The sequence below is a fragment of the Vitis riparia genome, chromosome 19, assembly GCF_004353265.1.
Source record: "Vitis riparia cultivar Riparia Gloire de Montpellier isolate 1030 chromosome 19, EGFV_Vit.rip_1.0, whole genome shotgun sequence".
Lineage (NCBI taxonomy): Eukaryota > Viridiplantae > Streptophyta > Magnoliopsida > Vitales > Vitaceae > Vitis > Vitis riparia.
The window spans coordinates 23,357,136-23,379,239 of record NC_048449.1 but is presented as its reverse complement, the minus strand read 5'-3'; the positions used below and the strand labels follow the sequence as shown (position 1 = coordinate 23,379,239).

General features: G+C 36.9%; 1 protein-coding gene across 1 annotated transcript; it reads right to left on the bottom strand.

The window, feature by feature from the left end:
* Positions 1-11,976: 11,976 nt before the first annotated feature.
* Positions 11,977-13,559, bottom strand: LOC117908349 (nijmegen breakage syndrome 1 protein-like). The gene is made up of 3 exons (XM_034821937.1): positions 13,372-13,559; positions 12,945-13,047; positions 11,977-12,843 (listed from the first exon to the last, which is right to left on the bottom strand). Exons 1-3 carry the CDS (start codon positions 13,557-13,559, stop codon positions 11,977-11,979), a joined length of 1,158 nt encoding a protein of 385 aa, XP_034677828.1.
* Between the last annotated feature and the right edge of the window lie 8,545 nt (positions 13,560-22,104).

Below are 22,104 nucleotides of genomic sequence, written 5' to 3'. Positions count from 1 at the left end.
TTGTATTTCTGGATCCTGGCTCTATCCATCATCCCATCTATTTCGGATGTGACTATTTTCCATGCTTTGATGCGGGCTAACCATCACTCATTTTTCTATCTCTTCGCCTTCTGCTATCTTTATTTTATTCCTCCGTTTCACCATACCTCATCTGATCTCATTCTTTTTTCATTCTGCTTTATGTTTGACTTGGGATTGGTACACACACATCATACTTGTTAATTCGATGTGACTATTCATTTATCATCACTTTTTATGTGGGGACCCTTAGGTCCGGGACTTATGACGTTTTTTTTACGCATTGCATCTCATGCATGAGGCGTATGGGGATTATATCATTGGGATCTTTGAGCCTAGTTTCCTTTCATTTCTTTCACCCTATTACCTTAGCCTACGTTACGTCCCGTGTCTGAAGACTACCCTGAAGCCATTACTTCACATTGTGTTTGACAGCTCACACATGGGCAATACTCGAGCTTGGTCGGAGATTATTTCTCGGAGCATGATGGATGGGGAGTTGAGATGATGGTTTACACTGGGGCATACCCCTTTTATCAGTGATGGATTTTCAGAGGCAACGTTATCTACACTGGGGCATACCCCGCTCATCGATGACGTTTTCATTCGGGATGATGCCTTGCACTAAGGCGTAGTCAGTTTGCTTCTTCATGTGGATTATGATGGATTAGGAGTTGTTGGATGACCCTACACTGGAGCATAGCCATTTCAGAGAGCGCTTTTATTGGAGATACAGTCACTCTATTTGATACTTTGCATTAAGACATACTTCACTCATTGATGGTTGATTTTTGAGATGACGATTTATTTTGAAACATAGCCCTCTCATCGATGATGGACTTTGATTTTTCATTGGAGCATAGTCACTTCAGGTGGTTTATACTAGGGCATAGCCACCCTATTCACATTCATATAGCTCGGGGATTCTGATTCATATGGATTATGTTGAGATGTTTCCATTTTTAGCACTAGAGTAGAGATTGATTGATTTGTTGACTCGGATGCATTGCTTTACACTGGGGCATAGTCAGGGTGGAGAGTATTTTTTTTCATTGGAGCATAGTCACCCTATTGGATCCCTTACAATGTGGCATATCCATCTTTTGGAGGGAGATCAGATTGATTCTTGATGTTGGAGCATCCGACGAGTGATATGGAGATTATTGGATTGTTTCATGTTATCCTCATGGCATATTGGGGCATAGCCACCTAGTCGGATGTTTAGACATCGAGACTTGACTTTCTGTTTATGATTGCTACTTTTGATGGATTATGGAGCTATTGACACCTTGGGTTTAGTCTTCTCGACATACTTGGATGATTTCAGACACTTACATACCTTTCGTTTTGTACTCAGACATTTCACCCTGGATATTTTCACTCCTTCTATCATACCGGAGCCCGATCATCACCTTCTTTTATCCTACACATCCCACCGTGACACATGACCTCACCATTTTCTCAATTAGGAGGAGATGTAGATTAGTCCTCGGTCACATTGGTTGTGTTTTCATACATCTTTTGGACTTTAGGTTCAACATCTTCCATGATGGCAGGGCCTGACAGATTGTTGATTTATTAGTGACGATGTTTTCACTTTGGCAGTTGGCATGTTGAGTATTGTTTTGCTTACTCTTTGCATTTTGAGCACTGATCACTATTGTTGTTATTCACCAATTAGTTTTTTTTTGTCAGCATGGTGTCACGATACATGGTCCTGTTTAGCATTACCTATCTGAGGTTGGACATTTTCATTACATAATGGATGAGCATATTTCAGAGTACAGTAGTTTTGAGACATTGTATATCTCAGTCTGTTCACTGTCACATACTAGGGCATACCCCCATTCCCTAGGATCATTGGACCTTCCATAGGTTTCATTCACTTTTTGGTCTAGTTGTTGACCCTCACGAGTTGCACACTGGGGCATACCATCCTTCCCTAAGATCATCGGACCATTCAGAGGCTTCATTATCTTTCGACCTAGTCGTTGATCCTCATGAGTTGTCATACTGGGGCATATCCCTTCCGGCCGAGTTTGCTTGCATCATTATCTGAGTCATCCTTTGGTTTTGGGTCACTTGATCAGGTCATTCATCATCTTGTCAATTCAGTTTGAGTCGGGGTCGCACTTATATCGATCGGCCATCTTCCTATCAGTTTGAGTTTTCGAGTCGGGACCGCACCTATATCGATCGGTCATTCGTCGTGTCAGTCTGAGTCGGGGCCGCACCTATATCGATCGGCCATCTTCTTATCAGTTTGAGTTTTCGAGTTGGGACCACACCTATATCGATCGGTCATCATCTTGTTAGTTTGAGTCGGGGCTGCACCTATATCGATCGGCCATGTTCCTATCACTTTTCATGTTCACTTTGTGTCGGGGCCGCACCTATATCGATCGATCATTCGTCATTTCAATTTGAGTCAAGGCCGCACCTATATCTATCGGCCATCTTCCTATCAGTTTGAGTTTGAGTTTTCGAGTCCGGACCGCACCTATATCGATCGGTCATTCATCCTGTCAGTTTCAGTTCAGTTCGAGTCGGGGCCGCACCTATATCGATCGGCCATCTTCCTATCAGTTTTGAGTTTTCGAGTTAGGACCGCACCTAAATCGATCGGTCATTTATCCTATCAGCTTCAGTTCAGTTTGAGTCGGGGCCGCACCTATATCGATCGGTCATCTTCCTATCAATTTGAGTTTTCGAATCGGGGCCGCACCTATATCGATCGGTCATCTTCCTATCAATTTGAGTTTTCTAATCGGGACGCACCTATATCGATCAGTCATTCGTCATGTTAGTTTGAGTTTGCATTTTGAGGGCCGCACCTATATCGATCGGCCATGTTCCTATCACTTTTCGTGTTAGTTTGAGTTGGGACCGCACCTATATCGATTGGTTATTTTCTGTGTCAGTTTGAGTTTCGGGGCTGCACCTATATCGATCGACCATCATCTTGTCTGTTTGAGTCTGAGTCGGGACCGCACCTATATCGATCGATCATTCATCCTGTCAGTTTGAGTTTTGAGTTTGACTTTTCGAGACCGCACCTATATCGATCGGTCATCATCTTGTCAGTTTGAGTTTGTGTTTTCGAGATCGTGCCTATATCGATCGGTCATTCGTCGTGTTAGTTTGAGTTTAAGTTTTCGAGTTGGGACCGCACCTGTATCGATCGGTCATTCGTCGTGTCAGTTTGAGTCGGGGCCGCACCTATATCGATTGGCCATGTTCCTATCACTTTTTCTGTCAGTTTGAGTTTTGAGTTTGAGTTTTCGGGACCGCACCTATATCGATCAGTCATCATCTTGTTAGTTTGAGTTTGAGTTTGAGTTTCGGGGCCGCACCTATATCGATCGGCCATCATCTTGTCTGTTTGAGTCTGAGTTGGGACCGCACCTATATCGATCGGTCATTCATCCTGTCAATTTGAGTTTTGAGTTTGACTTTTCGGGACTGCACCTATATCGATCGGTCATCATCTTGTCAGTTTGAGTTTGTGTTTTCGAGACTGCACCTATATCGATCGATCATTCGTCGTGTTAGTTTGAGTTTGAGTTTTCGAGTTGGGACTGCACTTGTATCGATCAGTCATTCGTCGTGTCAGTTTGAGTCGGGGTCGCACCTATATCGATTGACCATGTTCCTATCATTTTTCATGTTAGTTTGAGTTTCGGGGCCGCTTTTATATCGATCGGTCATTCATCCTGTCAGTTTGAGTTTTGAGTTTGACTTTTCGGGACCGCACCTATATCGATCGGTCATCATCTTGTCAGTTTGAGTTTGTGTTTTTGGGACCGCACCTATATCGATCAGTCATTTGTCTTATCAGTTTGTGTTTAGTTCGAGTTAGGGCCACACCTATGTCGATCAGTCATTTTCCATGTCAGTTCAAATCGGGACCGTACCTATATCAATCGGTTATCTTTATGTCAGTTTTGTCTTGTCAGTTTGAGTCAGGGCCGTACCCATATCGATCGACCATCTTCCTATTAGTTTGTGATCAGTTTGAGTCGAGGTCGCACCTATATCGATGGTAATCATCTTGTCTGATTGAGTATGAGTCGGGACCGTACCTATATCGATCGGTCATTCATTCTGTAAGTTTGAGTTTTGAGTTTGAGTTTTCGGGACCGCACCTATATCGATCGGTCATCTTCCGTGTTCAGTTTGAGTCGGGGCCGCACCTATATCGATCAGTCACCATCTTGTCAGTTTGAGTTTGCGTTTTGGGGCCTCACCCATATCGATCGGCCATATTCCTATCTGTTTGTGTTGAGTTTGAGTCAGGACCGCACCTATATTGATCGATCACTATTTTGTCAGATTGAGTTAAGTCTTGTTCGCCTCTGAGTCGCGTCTCATTCTTTACTTTAGATTTAGGTGACACTAGTCTTTGCACACCTTGTCCTCACAACTTCATATTCCATCCTACTTTCGTATAGTAGATGAGTGATTTCTTTCTTTGTACGCATTTATTCCTATGTTCCTTGGTGGTTCAGATGCTACTCGATTTACACATCAATTTTCGAGTCACTTTTAAGGACATTTATGAGGGAGTCCAAATCTATAGTGCATCTTTAAGGGCACCTTAAGAGTTTTTGTTCTTGCCATTTTTGTAGGGTCTTATAGCCTCTTTGTTCTTGTTTTAGTTTGAGAAAGCTCGTGTCATACTGGGACAAATTTGGTGGTCTTTCTTGTTCTTCGGCAAAGTTCACTTCGTTTCATTTGTGTATACACTCACTTTACTCGTGGACTCTACCGAAGAGGGGCATATTTGTAGACCCCAAAATTTGTCTCATTTTTATTTTACATTGATTTTGAGCCTAATTTTGTCCATAAATTTTAAATCTCAATTACAAGTGATGTTTTTGGCCCACTCACTATTTAATTATTAGTTTTTATCATTTTATATTTTATTTTATTTTTACTATTATTATTATTTTTATTTTTATTATTATATTATATTTTTAATTTTTATTTATTTTTCTTTTTCCTTCTATTTCCCTCATTTCTCTCTTCTCTCTCCTCTCTCTCCCCTACCTATCCTCACCCACCCTTCCATCACTCCACGTCCAAGCCCTCCCCAATTTCCACTCTTCATCATTTCTTTCCATTTTTTTATTAACATCTCCCTCATTCCCAATGCAAGACTTGCGGGCTCCCATTCAAGCCCTAGGGTTTTTTTTTGTTCATCTCCTCCATTTCCCAAGGCAAGGATGGCCGGGCTGCCCGACTTGGAGTCCCCATTTTCCCCCTAATTTTTTTCTTCAGTTTTTCTAAGAGAGACACGATAGCCCCCCTCCCAATTTTTTTTCTCTTTTCCCCCTCTCTGCAACTCCACTGTGACTCAGAGCAAGCGCCCAAGGATTCACTTCTTTTTATTTTTCATCATTCCATTCACTCCACTACACCTCACCGGCCGAACACCCCTTCATTTTCTTTTCATTCTCCATTTTTTTCCTTATTTTCTTTATTATTATTATTATTATTTTCAAAAACTCAACCCCTCACCGCCACCGGTGAGCCAGTGCCGGTCGGCGACCTCCTTTCCATCTCATCCGTTTCCCATTACTATTATCATTATCATTATTATTATTATTATTATTATTATTATTATTATTATTATTATTATTATTATTATTTATCATTATTATTATTATTATTATTATTCATTTTTCTTGATTTGATTATACTAGTAATCGTTGTTTGTGATATTTGAATTGTTGAATTAATATGAAATTTGAGTTAATTTGTTGGTGGTGAATTAATATGAAACTTGGGCTATTTTTGTTTTTGCATGGGCTCGTTCTGCAAACCTGTTGGCTGAGCATAAATTTATGACACGTGGAGCATGGAATTTCATGGAACAAAGTGAGACTCGAAAAGCTATAAATAGAGCATTGAACTTGTTGTAAGCCTACTGGGGTACATATTTGATTTTTCATTTATATTTAGTTTTATTTTTATTGATTTCTATAAATATTTATCTGTGTATATTTACTTGTGTGTACAGAATTGAACATCGAACAAACTAGAAATTTTATTTAAATGAGAGGAAGAATTCAGTAAATGTGTTTTGATGAAACAATAATTTTAAAATATTATTTTTAATAAAAGAAAGTTTTTTTTATTATTTATAAAAATTCAGAAAAATGCATTTAAAAAAATCCAAAAAATTGTTTTTAATAGAATTCGAAAAATTGTTTTTAATGACATTGTCCAAAAATTTCTTTGTTTAATAAAAATTGTCCAAAAATTGTTTTGTAAATAAAGTTGTCCCAAAAATTAATTTTTAATAAAATTGTCTAAAAATATTTTTTCAAATGAATTCTTTTTCCTGAATTAAAATGGAATTAAAAGTGTTTTTAAGAAATAGAGGATTTAAATATTTGTTTTTCTTTTTAATTAAAATTTCTTTTGCAAATAAAGTTATGTCATTTTATATAATTTTTAAAAATCACTCTTTTAAATGAAAATGAATCTAAATACTTTTGTAAATAAAATTGTAAAAATTCATTATTTTCTAGTAAAAGCAAGTAAAAATAATTTTTGTGCCCAAATTGAAATTTTGTAATAAATTCTTTTGATACTAAGTGTAAATAACTTTTTTGAAAATTGAATACAAATGAAGTTGAGAAAATAAATTGATTCTTTTTTTGTAAGTAAATAAATTGAAATCATTAATTCAAAATCATTTTTAATAAAATCCTTTGAAATTTCTTTAAATTTTTTTTTAATATCTTTTATTTATTTAATTCAATAAATCATTCTGCATAATTCTCATATTATTTATTTTGTGTATTTTCGTAATTAGATTTCATCATTATTTGTGTATATTGCTTTTCACTATGACTTGTACATGCTCATTTGCTTGATTATTAATTTTGGTATCCATGATTAATTAGTTAATTGTCACCATTGCTTCATTTTATTAGTAGAGACCCGACTTTAGGGATTTAGAGGAGTGCTACAGTCTTTACCGTACCTTCCCCATAAGTAACTTGCCCCCCGAACCCGATCCGGTTTTTTACAGACCGCTTTTTCCAAAATAAGGAGTCACACTTAGGGTTTTTCTTTTTTATTTTGTTTACCCTTTAAAAATAAAATAAAAATAAGTGGCGACTCCAAGTCTTTTTTTAAAAAAAATCAAATTTTCACAAAATGAATAAAAATCGAGCTCGCCATCGAGTGGGAAACGCATGAGCTGAAAATGTGGGGTCCACACTAGCACATTTTCTTTTTCATTGTTTCTTTTTTCTTTTCTCTCACACCTCCATGATCAAAGTGGGAGTGAAAAAATTTCGACATAAAAAAACTTCTAACTCAAACTATAGAAAAATTAAATTAAGGGTAAATTGAACAAAACACTAAAATTAGGGGAATTCCATAGATAAATTAGAAAACTCTAAGTTATTTGAGTTTCCTAAAACTTTTTGGAATCAATCTTTTTGCAAAAGAATATAATTTGGATATTGTATTTATGATTCAAAGTTTTCAAATAAAAAAATAAATCCTAGCAATATAGCAAGTATAAAAGAAATTAAAATTTTTATATATGGTTATTCTTATAAGTGTGGTTATTTTTTACCATTAAAATATTATTATTTTTATTTAATTAAAATATTTTAAAATTATTTTTATTTTTAAATTTAATCATTTTAAAAATAAGATTTTTAAATATAAAATCAGTCACATGACAAGGTAGTTACTTTTTCTTATTTACTAAAAACCCAAAAATTCAAGAGCGATTATTTTAGATCCAAAATATACAAATCATAAGTTAACTTCCACTACCTTCCTTGTGAGCAATAAAAAATAATCTTTCCAACACAAGAAACAATTTCTCCACTTAAAAAAAATGAAGAACAACGAAAGAGATGATAAATAATTAAATAAATTTACCATACCATACTTTTTATTATTTTTTAATACATATAGGAACAATTATAAAAACCTAACTATAATAAAAACTAAACTCCTAATCAAATTAGGATTCCAAATCCTAAGAAGAATCAAACTCAAATATTAATAATTCTAATGTACTAAGGAAACAGTCTTGGTTTAATTAAGATTCCTAAATTGCCTTCTTTAATTCAAGCTCTCTAATTTCTTTATACTCATTATCTTCTTCAAGTTGAACAATGTTTTCACCTTGACTGGCTTTGTAAAAAAGTTTGCAACTTGATTTTTAGAAGAACAAAACTCAAACATAATTTTTTGTCTTTCACCAAATCATAAATATAGTGAAATTTAATGTCAACGTGTTTGCTTTTTCCATGAAAAATCATATTATTGGTCTATGCAATTATTGATTTATTATCATAAAAAAAATCTTTGTGGGAACTTCTTAAGTATGCTTTAAGTTAGAAAGCATTCTTGTAATGCAAACTTAGATCGTTTGATTAGTTTCAATATACTCTACTTCTACTGTTGACAAAGCAATTACATGTTGTTTCTTTGACAATCAAGAAAAAACTCCAAATACAAGATTAAATGCATAGCCCAAAGTACTTTTTCACTCTTCTACATCACTTGCCCAATCATTATGTATGTATCCAACAAGCTCAATCTTGTAACCATATGCATAAAAAATATCATCACTTTGCATACCTTTAATGTGTCGTAGGATATGTTTTACTGCTTATAAGTGAGATTGGCATGGAGACTCCATGAATCTGCTTACAAGCCCAACTCCAAAGACAATGTCTAGTCTTTTAAAAGTCAAATACCATAAACTCACAATCATTCTAATTCTAAAATTTGTAGGATCAACAAACTCACTTGAGTTATATTTTCCTAATTTCAATATTTCTTCAACTAGAGTTAGAATAGGATTGCGTGATCCCATCTTGATTTTTTTAAGAATATCACTTGGGTACTCCTTTTGAAAAATAAAAATACCTTTCCCTACTTGAATTACTCCAATCCCAAGAAAATAGGACATCAATCCCATATCTATCATCTCAAATTGACTAATTATCACTTCTTTGAATTCTACAATTGAGTTCAAATTATTACTAGTGATAATTAAATTATCCAAATATAAACACACAATAAGAAGGTCACCCTACAAATTAGATTTTACATATAAAGTGCATTCATAAGGACATCTTTGAAATCCATTCTTCATGAAGTAAGTATCAATGTGTGTGTACCATGCTCTTGGTGCCTGCTTCAATCTATATAAGGTCTCTTTTAACTTATAGACATTTTTTTTATCTAATATCCTTGAGATTGTTCAAAACAAACCTCTTCTTCTATTCATCATTCAAGAAAGTTGATTTTACATTCATTTGAAAATTTTCCCAATTGTTTTGTGGTAAGAGAGATAATCATATGAACAATGTCAAGTCTAACAATAGTGATAAATACCTCAAAATAATCAATAACTGGTTTTTGCTAGTACCTTTTTGCCACCAATCTTGCGTTAAAGCAATTCACTTCTCCATTGTCTTGTACTTGGTTTTGCATATTGTAATTGGCTTCTTAGAATTAGGGAGATTAGTGGGCTTCCATGTATAATATTCTCATTTACACGATTTCTTCATCCATAGCTTTAAGCCAACAATCATCTTGAGCAGCTTCCTCATAACTTAATGGGTCACAATCTACAAATAAAGCAAAACCCATCAATTCTCCACTTGTTGGGTCACTATTATTAGCAACCATGTAATCTTGCAAGCATGCAGATGAAACAAACATTTGCTCTCTATCCATTGTTATTGCTTGGGGTTTGAGGCCAACCGATTTTTATCCCTTTGCATAGACTATGAGAGCGTATGATAATACGCGTAGAGATGTGTGGACCCCGTATTTTTGCTCATGAACTTCCACTCAATGGCAAACTCGCTTTTTATTAGAAAAAAATTTATTTTTTAGAAAATGTCTTGGAGTCACCACTTATTTTTGTTTTATTTTTAAAGGGCAAACAAAATAAGAAAGAAAACCCTAAGTGTGACTCCTTATTTAGAAAAGATGGTCTACGAAAAACCAAATATGGGCTCGAGGGTCAAGTTACTTATTGGGAAGGTACGGTAAATACCGTAGCACCCCTCTAAGCCCCTAAAATGGGTTTCTACTAAATAAAATGAAACACGTATGACAATTGATTGATTCAACATGGATACTCAAAGAACATCGATCTAAAAATAATCAAAGAGTGTACATGAGTAATGAGTTGATTGCTTCAGGAAAACAAAGGTTAGTAAACAAACACAAAATAATTGCATGTATCACAAAGCAAATCAACCAAGCATGACAATCAATCAATCAATGAGAAAATCACAAAAGTGGGGCCCCACCAAAGCCCGACTCATTTTTGCATGAATCAATTCCGTAACCTCCATCACTTGGAATTACACAATTAAATTCATGCTTATTTTTAGAACATTTAAAAATCAAAGATGTGAAAAACATTTGCCGAAGAGAAAATGGGAACAAATTTTATTGAAAAATGGAATTTTTGGTAACCTAGAACTCCAAGGAAGAGTAAAAAGGTTAAAGAATTAATATTATTTGGAAATTGGACTTTAGAAAATTGAAGTTTGAAAACAAGGATGAAGAAAGGAGAAAATGAGGGCAAGAATTTAAAAAAACTGACCCACCAAAAGGTGGCCATGCATGCCATGAAAGAGTGAGGCCTGGGGTGTCACTGAGGGTTGCACTGCTAGCGCGCCATTCCTTTAATAACAACATATACTCTCGGTATAAATGAAGTTTGGGGCGAATTTGGCGACTTAGTACATGAATCACAACCCATAGAGCCTTCATCATGACAAAAACCATCTTCTCCATGGTTATTTTGTCTATCACAGTTCACTGTCGATTTCCAGCCATACAATTTTCTTTAGATCAATCTCACATTTCTCAATGAGGGGAGCAATAGTAGTCAAACTCATAAAGATGACATCTTCCACCTCTGTACAAAAAGTCAGCTATACTTATCAGACCACCTGGAGCAGCTGAAATAACAAGAAGCCCAGCAGGTGATCCTCCAAATCCATTAGGATCTTCAATTGATAGCTTGACACCTGTAAGGGCACCTAGAGTTCCAGACCACAAACTCTTAAACTTGCCAGGCTCCAGAAAACGAGTGAAATGATCACCAAGTGTGGCAAACATCTTCTTTATTGCCATATATGTCTCATCTTGCGTGTTCACTGGCTCATTACGCAGTGCATTCCTTCTGTAGCGAAACCAACTTTGACCACTAAGTTATTTTGCCAACATATGCATGGTCAATTGTCACTCTAACAACTGATTGGACAAAATGAACAGCGTCATGATGCTTAAACTTTTCTGAACAATTTAATTCTTTCTGAAGACTAGCAGTGCATTTTCTTAATTTAGGACGCAATCCATAACCTACTGAAAACAAACTGCACCGGAACGAAGAGCTTTTATCGAGCCTTGACTTTGGAATTCTCCTCATGATTTCCAACTAGATTGCAACTTCTTTGCCTGTCAATACCATTTTTTCTTATACACAACAAGAAACTCCACAGTCAAGGCTGTCCAATTCTCCGTGGCAATGAGTTTCATGATTGAGTAATGGGGAAGTGGAATAGAAAGAGACACAACATCAAAGCTTTCAAACGCCTCCATTCACATGGCAATTTGGCAATTTAACATGCTAGGGAACTACATCATTCTACCAGCCTGCGCGGTGACTCCCAAATATTGCAAGGTGGCCATGCAAGCTGAACCCATGTGTGTGCGAGCCCGGGATGCAACTGGTACTGCACTGTGAAGTTGGTGATTGCAGCTGCCATGAATTCCCCTTCTTGTTCATCTCCATATGTGTGATGAGAGTAAGAAAATATTCGGTTTGCTGGACCTTAAACCAAACTAGATACAAGGTTGATAATATATTTTTCAGCATCATAGTCCAATGTTAACATTTCATCGACCACGAGTAAGAAGGTCAGCAAGAGAACCAGCTACTCCTCGTCATCTCCCCTTCTCATTGTTGAATAAATCCTCTGAAATTGCTTCCATTTGCTTCCGATTTTTTTCTTCTTTCACAGATTGCATTACTTCATCACTCCCATTGTCAGATTCTTTATACGGGTACTTTGCAAATGGAATAAGATTGTCGAAGTTATTCCCAGATTGAGTCCTTGCCTTTCTGAAGCATTTGAAATTTATAATTCTATTTTTTGTTGAAGAAAATGATGTTAGCAAGTTAATATCTCTCACAATTAAGTCTTGACTGTATAAAACATCTGGATTTCCACTTTCAAATTCATCAACTTTGTCTCGTCTTGTTGTTACACCATCATTCATTTGTCTAAAATGTGTCATGTGGCCAGTCTCTGATGCGTTAGTAGCCTGACCAATAGATATCTCCCCTTTGCTATCATATTTAATGGTTTCTTTAGTGCAGGGAGTAGCATTGGCATGAATTGATGCGACTGTTTCAACCTCTGCATCATAATCAGCTACTATAGATATCTCCCCTTTGCTATCATACTTAAAGACTTCCTTAGTATGGGCAGCATAATTGACATGACTTGATGTGGCTGTTTCGACTTCTGCATCAAAATCTACTACTACAGTCTCGTTTGTGGAGCATGAAGATGAGACAAGTACAGGTGGCGATATTATAGTAGAAGGATCCAGATGTCCAGATATAACAACACTAATCAAATTCATCTCTTTCACACTTGATACAGATCTGCGTTTATGGAAGGAATCAAACTTGTCTGCTGAGCATGTAGGGATTACATGCACCAGTCGATTATTTTCTCCTCCCTCCAAGCTTTGGCTGATGGAGAACCGCCAAGTTCCCCATTTGAATCTCATTCTCCTCAGTGTCTATCAATATCGCAACAGCAAAGCCCTTCTCCTCATTTAATCTCTTCACACGCTCACTAACGTGGCGATGCCACTCACATGTACCATGGCACAATACTGACTGTGAGTGCCTCCAGTTGCTCAGTCATCTCACTAACACGGTCAAAGCGAAAGGCATCAACACGGCCTTCATCCCTCTCTTGTAGTGGTTCGGCCAATCCAAATCTGATCCTCACACCCCAGACTTACCAGAAACAGGGAAATGAACAAAAGAAGATAGGAGCAAGGCAATGACACCTATTTTTTAGTTCTCTACTTTGTTTCAACTCTTGTCACTTTTGCTGCTTTAGACACTTATTTTTCCTCTCAACCTCCTTCTTCTTTATAGCTGATTTTCCTCAAGCTTTCTGAAAAGCTCTCTCTAAACCCTCCACCCCTCTCTCTCTCACACAACCTCCTCTTAGTTGCCTTTCCTCTCCCTCTCTTTCTCTCTTGAGTTGTCTTGCCTCTCCCTCTCTTTCTCTCTTTCTCTAGTTATCTTTCTCAAGCCTCCCTCTACTCTGTCTTTCCAAGCTCTTTACCTCTCTCTTGAGTTGTCTTGCCTCCCAAGCTACCCCGCTCCCCTCAAGCTGCCAGCAACAAAAACGCTCCCCCTCATAACGACCTACAGAATCCTCATGCCACACGTCAGCTGCTGGTTCCCCACAGAAAAGGTCACTGTTAGCCCACTCCCTCATGCATGTGCCACCAAAATAACCAAAAAGGTGGTAAAAAATGTGGTCTAAAATACCAAAAACCCATACCAAAATGAGGGTCTACAAATATTCCCTTCTTCGGTAGAGATCATGAGTGTAATGAATGGATCACGAATATGCGAGAGATGTATGGAATGAAGTGAACTATACCAAAGAATAGAAAAGATCCCGAATTTTGGTCTAAACACACAACACGATGAGCTCAAAATCAAGGGCACATACTAGGGAGGTGAAACTCTAAACAAAGATAATGTGGACGATGCGAGAGATGCATACGTAATGTACAATGAGTAGCACCAGACTATGACACGATGAACGACTCAATGATAAGTAAGATAAGGAATGATCGATCTTCAGAAAGAATGAACCCGAAGAAAGAGGTGTGACTCAAGATCGAACAAGACTCAACTATGCAGGCATGGCTCGAAGGAAAACAAGACTCAACTCAACTCAACTGACAAAACCATGACCGATCGATATAGGTGTGATCCCGAAAACTCAAACTCAAACAGAACTGACAAGATGAATGATCGATCGATATAGGTGCGATCCCAAAAAACTCAAACTCAAATTGACAAGACAACAACCGATTAATATAGGTACAGTCCCAACTCGAACTGAACACAAACTAACATGAAGATGGTCGATTGATATGGGTGTGACCCCAAAAACTCAAACTGAAACTGACAAGAAGATCGCCAATCGATATAGGTGCGACCCCAAAAACTTGAACTGAACTAGACTGAATTGATAGGAAGATGGTCGATCGATATAGGTGCGGCCCTGACTCAAACTGAACTGACAAGATCGATATAGGTGCGGTCTCAACTTGAACTGAACACAAATTGATAAGAGGATGGTCAATCGATATAGGTGTAGCCCCAAAAACACAAACTCAAACTAACACAACAGATGACTAATCGATATAGGTGTGGTTCTGAAAACTCAAACTGATAGGAAGATGGCCGATCAATATAAGTGCAGCCCCAAAAACTCAAACTCAAACTGACAAGACGATGACCGATAGATATAACTACGGTCCCGAAAAACTCAACCAAGCTGAACTAATGGGAAGATGGCTAATCAATATAGGTGTGACCCCAAAAACACAAACTCAAACTGACACAAAAGATGACCGACCGATATAGGTGCAATCCTGTAAACTCAAACTGGACTCAAACTGACAGGAAGATGGTCGATAGGTATAGGTGCTATACATCAATATTTTCATTAAAATAGGAGTTATTACCACTGATGTATGCAACATTATTTTTAAAAGGTTGGAATAGCTGGCAATGTTTATATGTTCATTAAAATATTGATAACTGGAAGTATAGATTATTTTTTGAAAGATAATGTTTTAAAAGGTTGGAACAGCTAGCCATGTTTATGGTTCATTAAAATATTGACAACTGGTTGGGCAAACCATGATGGTAAATTGGTGAAAACTACTATGAACCTATTTTCAATATCGATGGCTTCAAGGTGATATTGGAAAATATTTTTATTGAAAACAAGGATGTATAGTTATCTAATTTTTAAAAATATCGATTAAATAAAAATTTATTTATTTGGAGAATGCTGAGAATAACTTTAAATAAAAACATAAAGCCTCTATTCAAACCTTAAGATCTCTGGTTTGCTTCAATTTTCCCACTCTTGCTTTTGCCATGGATTTTGTGAGCCCAGTCTTGGATATTGCCTCTCGCTTGTGGGATTGTACTGCCATGCGTGCTGTTTACATTCATGAGCTCCCAGAAAATCTCAACTCTCTAAGAACTGCAATGGAGGATCTTAAGAACGTCTATGAAGATGTGAAGGAAAAGGTGGACCGTGAAGAGAAACTTCAGAAGAAACGTACTCATGGAGTGGATGGCTGGATCCAGAGTGTAGAACCCATGGAAAAAGAAGTGAGTGATTTATTGGCAAAAGGTGATGAAGAAATCCAAAAGAAATGTCTCGGAACCTGTTGTCCCAAAAACTGTCGTGCCAGCTACAAGATTGTGAAGATGGTACATGGAAAGATGGATGATGTGGCTTCAAAGAAGACGGAGGGCTTAAATTTCAGTGTGGTGGCTGAACCTCTGCCCAGCCCTACCGTGATCGAGAGGCCTTTGGACAAGACGGTGGGCTTAGATTTATTGTTTGACCACGTTTGTATGCAACTCTAGGATTACAAAGTAGGAAGTGTCGGTTTATATGGCATGGGGGGTGTGGGCAAAACCACCCTCTTGACCAGGATCAACAATGAGTTCCTCAAAATAAGGGTTGTGTTCGATGTAGTGATTTGGGTGACTGCGTCTAGATAAGCCAATGTGGAAAAGGTCCAACAAGTTCTTTTCAATAAATTGGAGATTCCCAAAGATAAATGGGAAGGTAGTAGTGGGATGAAAGGAAAGAAGCAATATTCAATGTCTTGAAGACGAAGAAATTTGTCCTCCTATTGGATGATATATGGGAGCCTCTTGATCTCTTTGCAGTGGGGATTCCTCCTGTAATTGATGGAAATAAGTCCAAGGTGGTATTTACAACCTGATTTTCAACTGTGTGCTGAGATATGGAGCTAAGGGCATTGAAGTGAAGTGCTTAGCATGGGAAGAAGCATTTGCTCTATTTCTTTTGGGGGGTGAATTCACAATATTCCAACAAACACCATGATTTTTTTACCCTTTCTTTGTGCAAAATTAAATAGGTAATAGCAACTAGCAACGATAAATAAATAAACTCATACAATAGAAAAATAAATCAGACGCTAGAATTTTTACGTGGAAAACTCCCCAATGCGAAGGGAAAAACCACAGGACCTAGTCCAGTTCAAACTTCCATTATCAACAATAATGGATTACACATGTCTTCTCTAGAATAATCTCTAGAGGCTACCAAATACATCAAGAGCACATATAGCCTTGGATTATATAATCTCTCTTGGCAAAAGAAACAAAAAAAAAATGGAGAAAGAATACCTAAAAACGTCATTACTGTTCACAAGCAGTAACACCAGTTCCTGAGCTCAAAATCATATCTCCATTGTTCATATTGTAGCTACTTGAGTTTCAAACCTCTCCTCCAAATTTCAACTCGATCATACCACAAATGAAGTGGGATTGGCTTGTTGATGAAATTTGGGCAGATGTGTTTTTTTCCCTCTCTCTTCTCTTCTCTTTGTTTTTCTTTTCCCAATCTTCCTTTTTTTGTTTTTTTTTTAATGTAACTGACTTGGGCCCTAAGAATATGGGGCCCACTCCCTCACATACGAGGGAGCCCAACAAATCTCCCCCTACTGACTATGTGAGGGGCTTTACCAAGCCCGCTTACTTTCTACAGAATTGTAGCTTCTCTATAAATATTGCTTATGTCATCATATCTGATCCATTTTCATCACTATGGATTTTCTCAAGGCAAAACAATTTCATCTCTAATGCATCACGAATCCAATGATATCTCACGTCAATATGCTTGGATCTAGAGTGAAAAGTTGGATTCTTATTGAGATGAATAACAGTCTGACTATCACAATAGAGTAGATACATTTCTTGTTGTAGACCCAATTCTTGTAGGAACTTCTTCATCCACAGTAACTCCTTGTTAGCTTTAGTGATAGCAATATACTCAGTCTTTGTAGTCGACAAAGCAACACATTTCTACAACCTTGATTGCCATGACACTGCTCTCCCTAAAAAAAGTGGTCAAATAACCAAAAGTAGACTTTCTGGAATCAACATCCCCAGTCATATCTGCATCTATGTATCCTACAAGCATAGGTTTGTTAGTCCCAAAACATAAACATGTCTTAGAAGTACCCCTTAGATACCTAAGAATCCATTTCACAACAGCTCAATGTTCTTTGCTAGGATTAGAAAGGAGCCTACTGACAACTCCAACAGCATAAGCAATATCAGGCCTCATGCACACCATGGCATACATCAAGCTACCTACGGTCGATGCATAGGGCACTTTTCACATTTCTTTTTTTTTTTTTTCTCACTTGAAGGACTTTGTTGGGAAATTAGCTTTAGATGACTTCCAAGTGAAGAACTCACTGGATTTGCTTTGCCCATGTTGAACTTGTCTAGAACCTTCTCAATACAGCTTTCTTAAGATAGCCACAATTTTTCATTTGTCCTATCTCGAGAAATCTTTATACCAAGAATCTCACTTGCAGGCCCCAAGTTTTTCATTTCAAAAGACTTGCACAACTTCTTTTTTCAGTTTATCAATTTTACTAGTATCATGACCAACAATCAACATGTCATCCACATATAGCAAGAGAATAATAAATTCTCAATTAAAGAATTTCTTCACAAACACACAATGGTCAGAAGCAGTTCTATCATACCCATGCTCAACCATGAATGAATCAAACTTCTTGTACCACTGTCTCAGTGCCTGTTTGAGACCATACAAGCTCTTCTTCAGTCAACACACTAAGTGTTCCTTGCCTTTGATTGTAAACCCTTCTGGTTGCTCCATATATATTTCATCCTCTAAGGTACCATGGAGGAAAGCAGTCTTCACATCAAGCTGTTCATTCTCTAGATTCATACTAGCAGCTAAGCCTAACACAACTCGGATAGAAGACATCTTAACCACGAACGAGAAAATCTCTTCAAAGTCAATGCCTTTCTTTAGACTAAAACCCTTCACAACCAATCTTGCCTTGTACCTTGGCTATGATCTATTTGGTTCAGGCTTTCTTTTCAGTACCCATTTATTCTTCAATGCTCTCTTACCCTTAGGCAACTCCATCAATTCATAAGTGTTGTTCTTATGCAAGGATTTCATCTTTTCATGCATAGCTCTCAACCACTATTTTTTCTCGTCATGTAGCAGAACCTCTTGATAATTTTATGGCTCTCCCCCATCAGAAAGCAACAAATACTCATCACTAGTATACCTTCTGGAAGGTTGACGCTCTCTAGTAGATCTTCTTAATTATGTTTTAGTACGCAACTCTAAAGTAGCTTGTTCTTGCTGTTGTTCTAGGTCATCATTCTCAACTGTATAATTTTCTTCTACATCATCAACTATAGACTCATCATTTCTGTCAATTGTATCAACCTATTCTTCTTACACAACTTCCCTCTATTCATTATGTCCCATAAGGTTAGGAGAGATTAGACCTAAATCAACCTGTTCTTCACTGAAAGGCTTTGGCTTCTTAACCTGATCCAAGTCTTCAATTGTTTGATCTTCAAAGAAGATAACATCTCTGCTTCTTATAATTTTTTTGGTAGCTGGATCCCATAACCTGTACCCAAACTCTTCATTTGAATAACCTAGGAAGATACACCGTTTAGTCTTGTTGTCAAGATTGGACCGCTCGTCTCTAAGAACATGTACAAATATCCTGGAACTAAACACTCTCAAGTGCTCAAAGGAAACAAATTTTCATGTCCAAACCCTCTCTAGAATATCACCCTCTAAAGAATATGATGAAGACAAATTAATCAAATCAACGACTGTCTTCATGGCCTCACCCCAAAAAGACTTAGGCAATTTTGCATGAGAGAACATACACCTAATTCTATCATAGATGATTCTATTCATTCTCTTAGCCACACCATTTTGCTACGGGGTCTTAGGAATTGTCTTCTCAAGCCTGATGCCATGACTTCTGCAGTATTGCTCAAATGGCCCCCTATATTCACCACCATTGTCTGCTCTGATAGATTTTAACTGCTTATCAGTTTGCCTTTCAACCTTCACATGAAAATCTTTGAATAAGTACCTGGTCTTTGGATTTCAAAGCATATGCCCACACCTTTCTTGAATGATCATCAATAAAAGTCACATAATAAAGTGCACCACCAAGAGTATTACTTTGCATAGTACAAACATTAGTGTGAACTAAATCAAGAATATCTGATTTTCTATGTGAAGGAAATCTACGAAATGCAACTCTACTTTGCTTTCCAGACAGACAATATGTACAAGGTAATAGTGACGTACCTTTAATTGGTAGAAGCTTCTTTTTGGAAAAAACCTGAAGTCCCTTTTCACTTATGTGACCAAGCCACTTATGTCATAGCTCAATAGAGGCTTCATTCTCAATAATGTTCACCTCTCCCTTGACTAGTCTCACTTTTGTCTTGTAAAGAGTATTGTTTTTCTTTCCCCTAACTAAAACAAGAGAACCCTTAGTAAGCTTCCACTTATCCTCTCCAAGGTGACTATGGTAGCCCTCATTATCAAGCTTCCCAACAGAGATCAAACTAAAGCGCATTTCAAGAACATGTCTAACATCTTTCAGAACCAATTTGCACCCAATGCTAGTTTTTAGCTGTACATCTCTCATGCTAACAATTTCACATTTTGCTTCATTTCCCATCCTAACCCAACCAAAACTGCAACTGGTGTAGGAAGAACAGAAATCTCTATGTACAGTGATATGAAACGACGTTGTTGTATCAACCACCCAAGTGGAATCCTGACATGCAAGGTTTACACACGCATCATCACAAACAATTATCGTATCACCATCAAATGCAACTATTGCAATGTCTTTGTCATTTTTCTGTTCTTTACATTTTCCTTTAAACTGTTCTCTTCTGAATTTTCTGCACTCTCTCTTAATGTGCCTTGACTTGCCACAATAAAAACACTTTATCTCTTTTTTGGACTTTGACTTTCCTCTTGACTTGTCACGGTTATAATCACTGGAAGGTTTTCTATTTTTACTTCTCTCCCGCCGCTCTATAACAAGTGATTCCGTATTAGAGGAAATACTTAACTCTTTTCTTCTTGCCTCTTCATTAAACATGTTGTCTTTTACCATGTTGACAGTTATCACACCATTTGAGGCTAAATTACTCAGGGATACCACCAAAGTTTCCCAACTGTTTGGTAAGGAACTCAACAAAAGTAAAGCTTGTACCTCATTATCTAGCTCAAGCTTCATGGTAAACAACTCACTCAACAGTCCTTGAAAATTATTGAGATACTCTGCTACACTATTACCATCCTTGTACTTTAAATTCACAAGCCTTTTTATCATAAAGGCTTTGTTCTGTGCAGTATTTCTCTTATAAAGACTCTCTAATTTCTGCCAAAGGCTATATGCATCAACTTCCTTGGCTACATGATGGAAGACACTCTGATTAACCCACTGCCTAATCTGTCCAATGGTTTTCCTATTTAATTTCTTCCACTCATCCTCAGTTGTAGTAACTGGCTTATAACTCCTGCATTCAATGCGCTCAAACAACTCTTTGCAATATAGAATATCCTCCATCCTAGTCTTCCAAATTGAATAATTGGAAGTTGTGAGTTTAATCATTCCATTCCTAGCTTCCTCCATTTAATTCACACGAGAGATCCCACTGCTAATCAACCTGGCTCTGATACCACTTGTTAGGGTGAATTCACAATATTCCAACAAACACCAGGATTTTTCTATCATTTCTTTGTGCAAAATTAAATAGGTAATAGCAACTAGCAGCAATAAATAAATAAACTCATGTAACAAAAAATAAATTTAACTACACTTTAGCTCAAGTTCAACTCATTGAGTTGCACTTTAGTTTATTTCACTTAGTTGCATTTTAGGATTTTTCTAATTCACTTTAGTTTACGTGCACTTTAGGATAGTTAATTTAGATGCATATTTAGTTCACGTTAGTTTAGATGCATTTTAGGGTAGTTCATTTAGATGCATATTTAGTTCACTTTAGTTTAGGTGCACTTTAGGATAGTTCAATTATTATCAAGGAATAAATTTTGTGACAAAGTTCAGGTGAGTTTTCTTGTCATATGCTGAACACACTTTGATATTTTGGGTAAACACCAATTCATGGATAACCTACATATAATGAAAACTGGGTTAAAAACCCGAGCACTTTTGTCTCATTGTAATATACATAGGATATTGGAGTTAGTTGACTCTCTGTAGTAGGATATTGATTTAACTTCAAAATTAGCTTATGAGAGAGCTAGTGTTTGTTTATAGGTCCCAATAGTCCCTAAGCTCATATTCCTTGATGACATAGTTTCTAAGGTTTAATTAAATTCTTTATTCACTTGTTTGCATAAAGGCATTTTGGTAAATATGGAAGGTTACAAATGAACTTATTGATGTTCTCTTCGGACTTGGCTAATTGATTAATTAGAAGTCAAGTAAATTAATTAATCAATTTGGACCCAAGTGGGCTAGTTTAACTGATCAAGCCTAGGATAGGTTTAAGTCACTTAAGCTCCATTAAAAGTCTATAAATACCATCTTCTTAATCTTTCTAAAGAGAGAGATCTCTGGCCGCCAACCTAGAGAGGATTCCACTCCTCTAGTGCTGAGATTCAAGGAAAGAATCATTGTAGTGGAAAATTAATGGGTTTGTGAAATCTACATCATCTGCATTGTGTTTTTTGAGCATTTCTTCACCAACAAGATTAGATCTAGGAACATCTTGATATGAGGTAAAACACTCAAATTTCGATCCTAAGAAGTTTTTCATATAGCTATTACTTCCATTACAAGAATATAGAGGCCTAGGAAGTATTGTATGCACCCTAACTAGTCCTGGTATAGGGAATG